This window comes from Benincasa hispida, chromosome 1, assembly GCF_009727055.1.
Source record: "Benincasa hispida cultivar B227 chromosome 1, ASM972705v1, whole genome shotgun sequence".
Lineage (NCBI taxonomy): Eukaryota > Viridiplantae > Streptophyta > Magnoliopsida > Cucurbitales > Cucurbitaceae > Benincasa > Benincasa hispida.
In genome coordinates this window covers 44,754,224-44,761,061 of record NC_052349.1, presented here as the reverse complement: position 1 = coordinate 44,761,061, position 6,838 = coordinate 44,754,224, and the positions used below count along the sequence as shown (strand labels likewise).

General features: G+C 29.6%; 1 protein-coding gene across 1 annotated transcript; it reads right to left on the bottom strand.

The window, feature by feature from the left end:
- Window positions 1–506: 506 nt before the first annotated feature.
- Window positions 507–3,953, bottom strand: LOC120073252 (chalcone synthase 2-like). Its single transcript, XM_039025988.1, has 3 exons — window positions 3,677–3,953; window positions 1,954–2,711; window positions 507–998 (listed from the first exon to the last, which is right to left on the bottom strand). The coding sequence occupies exons 1-3, from the start codon at window positions 3,855–3,857 to the stop codon at window positions 735–737; spliced, it is 1,203 nt and encodes a 400-aa protein (XP_038881916.1). The 5' UTR covers window positions 3,858–3,953; the 3' UTR covers window positions 507–734.
- Between the last annotated feature and the right edge of the window lie 2,885 nt (window positions 3,954–6,838).

Here is a 6,838-nt window from a genome sequence, read left to right as displayed (position 1 = left end):
ATTATTTTGTAGTTTTTTAACATTTATTTTTTTAAAATGTATGCTCTTTCACATCGTTATTTACACTTGCATTTAGAATATACATCTAAACGTTATCTTCCATCTATTAAAAATGATAGATTATAGTCTAATTAAGCCACAATAAAAGATTCATTAACTAATTATATCAATTTTCACCAATTTCCATAAAATTGTATCGATATTAATATTTCCATAAAATCGAGATTTTGATATTCTTACCAACATCAATATTTCAAACTTGATTACCATATTTGTTTTACATTTTGATGTTTAATGTCAAATCATTATTTATGTATGAAAATTTATTTTACTCCATCCTTAGTTTATATATTCAAAATATTATAAAATAATATGAAATAGGCTTTTTTTTCCTTTAATTTCTGGGTACAAATTTTATTAGATGACAAATATGAAACAATATCCGGGAAGACTTTTACAGCATAATATTTAAAAAGAACCTTTAACGTCAACTATTCATGGATAAATGGATAAAAGGAGCATTGAAATACACTTACTACTGACCTATAACAATAACATAAAAGTTCACATCTTTTATTATTGCAATTGTTCTTTTTGTTTTTCTTACCCTTTTCCCTTTTTATTTACTACCAAATACCAAACCAAACAATTAAAGCTCCATCTCCATGAACACCTTCATCAATTGCTCACCATTTATAACTACAACTTCAGCATGATGTAGTAGCATAGTACTGTTAATGAGAGGCCGCTTTCATAGTGGTTTCCTTTATGTCAATACTATGCAGCACCACGGTCTCCAATGTTATCCCTGGCCCAAACCCAAACAGAACTCCCCATTCGAGCCCTTCTCCGGTTGTTGAATTTTCTTCCTCGATAGAGTTCTTCCTCATTTGATCCATTATAAACAACACGGACACGCTCGACATGTTACCGTACTCGCGTAGAACCTCTCGAGTTGCTCTCATCTTCTCTTCCTTTAAACCTAATTTCGCCTCCACCTAGTTCAAAATATGATTGTAACAATGAATAATATCCTAACATTTCAATCCCATTTTAGACTATAGTTCATTTTATTTCACCTTCAAAGTCACTTGAATAATATTAGACAAACTCATAAAAAAACTAAAGAACTAGACCTCGTTTCATAAAAGTTTTTCTTTTATGTCTTTGAGATTTAAATTTACTTCTACATTAGATTTCTGAGTTGTGTTATACTTTTTTATAAAAGTTTCCTTTGAAAATTAAAAATAAAGTACTTTTAAAAAATCTAGTTTTAATTTGAGAATGTGACTAAAAAGAAATCATTAGTCCACAAACTCAATTCATAAATATACGAGAACCTAAATTAAAAGGAACCCTTCAATTTAAAAATATAGATCGAAACAAAATTTAAACAATTTTTTTCAAGCAGTTGCAAATATAGCAATCAAACTCAAAGTATTAATAGATATAGCACAATGTAAAAAAAGTTGCACATATATCAAAATTTAGATCAGAAGTTTATCGGATCATATTGTTGGTAAAAATTTGTCGATAATAGACCATATCACTGATGGGAGATATTGACAGACTGTCTTTGTTATATTTGCAGTTTTCTAAAATGTTGTTATACACAATTGAAATTTAGTGCTACCAATTACAATGGCCTCCCTTTTTTTTTCCTTAGGAGTAAAATAACATAATTAGAATAATAATCATAACCCAAAACCCTAGCTTAGAGTAGTACTAACATAGTAAAAGACTAAAACACCCTAATGGTAATGTAACATGTTAGTATATAAATAAGTACATAAATAAAGAAAAGAAAATGAATATTAATGAAAACTAGACCAAAAGCAATGAAAAATATATATTTTTTCTTAAAAATAATTATCTATTACTGAAAATAATTTTTAATTTACAAAAAATAATAGTGAAATTAAAATTTTGTTATTAGAGATAAGAATTCATTACCTGGTCGAGAATGGCAGGGCCACCTGGATGGAAAATCCAAAAAATAGAATTCCAGTCGCTAATTCCAAGAGGTGTAAAAGCCTCTTTAAGACTCTTTTCAATGTTGTTAGAGATGAGACCAGGCACATCTTTAAGCAAATGGCAGGTCAGCCCCACTTCCCTCAAGTGCCCCTCGATCGCCCCCTCCGAGTCCGGCACCAGCGTTGCTCCGGTCCACACCAGCTCGTACAGCGGATGCTCCACTGACACGTCCGGATCCGTCCCGATTATCACCGCCGCTGCACCATCTCCAAACAACGCCTGCCCTATCATCGTGTCCAAGTGAATCTCCGACGGCCCACGGAACTTCATGGCGGAGATCTCCGAGCACACTACCAAGACTCTGGCTCCTCTGTTGTTCTCCGCTAAATCCTTGGCGAGGCGGATCCCGGTGCCGCCAGCAAAGCAGCCTTGCTGGTATATCATGTAGCGTTTGACGGAGGGGCGGAGGCCGAGGAGCTTGAGAAGTTGGAAGTCGGCGCCGGGCATGTCGATGCCGGAAGAGGTGCAGAAGATGAGATGAGTGATTTTGGATTTGGGTTGGCCCCACTCTTTGATGGCTTTTTCAGCCGCATCTTTGCCCAGTTTCGGCACTTCCACCACCGCAATATCTTGACGCGTGTCCAGGGAATGTGCCATGTACGCGCACATATTTGGATTCTCTCGAAGTATCTCCTCCGTTAGATACATGTGTCGCTTTCTGATCATCGAGTTTTCACCTAACAACGTCATCATCAACACCTTTATAAAAATAAGTTACAAAAAAGTTAAATTATACATTTAGTTATACTATCCTGTGTCCCTAGCATACTTTTTATTAGGGTTAAACTATAAATTTGGCAAAATTTTAATTTTTAGGGTTTATAAATTAACTATTATGACTAAATCCTAATTTTTAAAACTAAGGACAAAATTCTAATTTTTCTTCTAATCTAGAGAACAACTTTGTAAATTTAACTTATTAATAGGTCACTAAGATGTTTTAGTGTCTAATAGACAAAACTAGTATAGCTCAATTGATACACGAATGTGTTTAACAATTACAAAGTGTGTAAAAATTGTCCTACTCTTATGTACTCAAAAATTAAAATAAAAATAAAAACATTTTTTACCTAATAAAATCGTACATTTTTTTTAAAAAAAAATGTTAATTCGAACTCTAAACTTTGTTTTTTTTTTAGATTATAAATTTATCTTCATTTATCAATTTAATGATTTGGGTGAATTGATGATTTAACATGGTTTCAGAACACATGGTTCAGGGAGGTTATGTATTCTTTCCACTTGTTGAGGCTTCTTCATATTTCAAGTCTACAAATAAATAGGACTGTTATATGATAAATTTGCCTTCACTCATAAGTTTTGGGTCAATTGATGATTTAATAATTTTATAGTCTTAAAAATCTTAAAATCTGAAGGGGTTAACTTTAAATGTTTAGTGATCAAATGAAGACAAACTGGAAAGTATTATATATATATATATATAACCAAGTTCAAATTTTCAGTTAAACTAATAAATCATCTTAGAAGTGATCTCCCCTCCCATATTATCAAAAAAGAGAAAGAAACATGATGATAGCTTAAAGTGATATTTTTGTAGCTCAACACAAATGAGACTTAGAGCTAATAGTAAGAAAAAAAAAATAGTGTGTAGAAACGTCCACATAGAATAACAACAACATACATATTCGGGTGAACTTCTGCTTCAAGTGAGTCAGATCTTCGGAATTAGTAATATGAAAGTAGTAGTCAGGATAGTCTGACTGTAGAACGATGTTCAGCGGCGCGGTGGTGCCGATCGCCAACACCATGGCGGGGCCATCTGCTCTTTGAGCCTTACGAATTTCAGCCACAACAGAGGCCATGAAATGGAAAGAGTTTTGAAAAAACAAAACAAGTGGGAAAGGGAAAGGGTGAGGAGCGTTTGATATGTTTTGGAGTCCAAAAATGAAGTCATATTTAAAAGGAGGGAGGAGAGGATGGATATGCGCTGCCATGTCGGACTAGGGTTTACTTTTCCCTAACCAGCGGACCATCTCTTCCCACTTTATTATCTCCTCCACATCTTTCCATTTCTCATAACTTTAATTTCCCACATGTACCTATACCTAGCTAGTTGGAACCATGTGAACTTTTTTATTTATATATTTTTTAATTTTTTTCTATATAACTCCAAACAAATTTGAATTCACACGTGTTTTTAAATTGCCTTTTTTTTTTTTTTAAGTTTTTGAAGTGATTTTTTATATAAATCTGCTATAGTAGGAGAACAAACGAAATAATAATTTACATTTATAACAAGAAAACTTTAAAATAAAAGTTGATCCCTTTTATTAGAAATAAAAATATATTTCTAATATATTTATAACTACTATTTAACTTCTTTAAAAACAAGGATTATTTTTTATTTAATATATATATATATATTCGATCTAAATCTCAATTCACACCTAGGTTGAAAAAATAAAATTCAAATTAAATTAAAAGGAAAAAAAATGAAAAAGATGACATGAAATAGATATTAATAGGAGATAAAATATGATTTTTAGAAAAATATTTTTTCATTTATTTAAGATATTAGTTAGACATAAGATGTGATTTTTATATATAAAATTTCTTCCATAACATGAAGTAGATATTAGCTAAAGATATAAGATGTGATTTTTTTAATTTTTTTGGTTTATTAAGGTGTAGAAATTATTTGATAAAATGTGATATATATATATATATACACACGTCCGTACGTATGTATTTACGTATATATTATCATTTAAATTTTAAACATAACCTGAGATAGAGATATAATGTGATTTTTTAATCGATTTTTCTTTTATTTAACTTGAGTTAAAGATTAAATGATATAATGTGACTTTTTTTTTAATAAAAAAGACATATCATGATTTAAACTTTAGATACAATATGAGATGATAGAGATATAATGTGATTTTTTAAAAATATTTATCTTTTATTTAACGTGAGTTAAAAGATTAAATGATAAAATGTAATTTTTTTTTTTTTTATAAGAAATCTAATATCACTTAAACGTGTGAATGCCAAAAGAGGGAAAACTTTTTATTATTATTTTATTCTAATGTCAGAGTGGCAAAAAGAAAGAAGGGAAAGTGATTTTTTTAAAATCTACTGTCATTTTAATTTTGTTTAATTTTTTTTCCTTTTATTTAATAGGAATTAGAGATTAAATAATAAAATGTGATTTTTTAAAAAAATTAATATCACTTAATATATGGATGCCCAAAAAAAAAATTTGAAAAACTATTTATTTTTTTAAATTGAACATACGAGCAGCAGAAAAAAAAGGGAAAATTTTTAAATAATATAAATGTTAAATTACCTAAGATATCTCTATAACCATCCATTAAAAGAGTAAGAGGAGAAATCAAAAGTTTTTCCTCCATATCCCCTTTTAGATAGCACTAGTCTATAACATGTGTACATGATATTTCCACGTTTAACTCCTATAGTGGACCCTCTTAACCCATCCAACCCTTCCATGGATGGGGTATGGCAAAATGGTGACCAACAACCACAGCCACAGCCAGCTACGAACCTCCAAAATCCTATCTTCATAGCATAAGATAGAGATAGAGCAATCCGAGATTATGCAACTTCTGCATTTCAAAGCTTGGACACTAGAATTCTTGATCCACCAATTGATGCTCCAACATTTGAAATGAAGTCTTGTGTTTCAAATATTTAACTCATTTGGTCCATTCATCAAGCTACCAAACAAAGACCCCCACAAACATCTTAAACTTTTTATGAGATAGATGTTGTCACTTGCCTGAGACGACGCGGAGTGGCCGACGTCCTAAAAAAAGTTGATTTTAAAATAAAACAAATGGGAGTCACAACCAATCTTTTTTAAGGTGTGATTGGGCATCAAAATCAATTAAACAAGTTTTTAAATAAAAAAAATCAATAAAAATGATCTTTGAAAAACTAAATTGAGTTCGGAGTCATTTGTGTATAGGGAAGGTGTTAGCAGCCCAAAACACTCGTTTAGAAAACGATTACCAAATTTAAATCTTGAATTGAAACTATTCTTTAATTTATCTTTTTTTAAACAAAAACATTGTGTTATTCTACTTATCATTTCTTCAATATTGGGAGTAATGATCCCATAAAATAAGTAGATAAATCATCTATCAATTTGACTATATTGGAATTGAAGAAATATTCCTCACCTTGATAATGTGAGAAAATATTACAATTTCTCAAAATCCATTATAAAATAGTTTTTTTATAAAAGATTTTTTTTTAAAATAATTTGATTAAATTCTTTTTATACGGATTCAAATTTCGGACTCCAAAGATTATAAACTCTCATCTCAAGAATCTAGAAAATCAAACTTTCAAATATTTTTAGATTCTATCGTAGGAATTTTTCATAAGAACATCATTGAAAACAAATTTTAAATTTTAAACTTATTTTTACAAAACATAAAAGGAATTAATTTAAAGATTTGAAATTGACTTAAAAATTTTGATACTAATAGACCAAAAAAATTAACCTCAGTTTAATGTGTAAATTTACATTAGCAACCTATCCAATTTAATAATACGTTTAAAGCAATAATATTTATAAATATATTAAAAATTTAATAAAATATATTGAAAATCGATGTAGATTTCCATAGAATCGATTTCTTCACATCAAGATTCTAAAACATTGGACTCCAAATATTTCTAGAAACCATCGTTGTATGCTTTTACAATTAAAATTGGTTAAATGCTAATACTTAAAATAAAATAGAAAAATATAAATGAAAATAAAGTACCAAGATGAAATATGAAAGTAAAAAAATAAATTATAATCAAACAATAA

Bases quoted from the DNA above. Each gene is read 5' to 3' on its own strand.
- LOC120073252 (XM_039025988.1), bottom strand. From the start codon at position 3,857: ATGGCCTCTGTTGTGGCTGAAATTCGTAAGGCTCAAAGAGCAGATGGC. The intron at 2,712-3,676 runs GTATGTTGTTGT...TGACGTTGTTAG, and splicing joins GCAGAAGTTCACCCGAATAT to GTGAAAACTCGATGATCAGA. The intron at 999-1,953 runs GTAATGAATTCT...ATTTTGAACTAG, and splicing joins GCCCTGCCATTCTCGACCAG to GTGGAGGCGAAATTAGGTTT.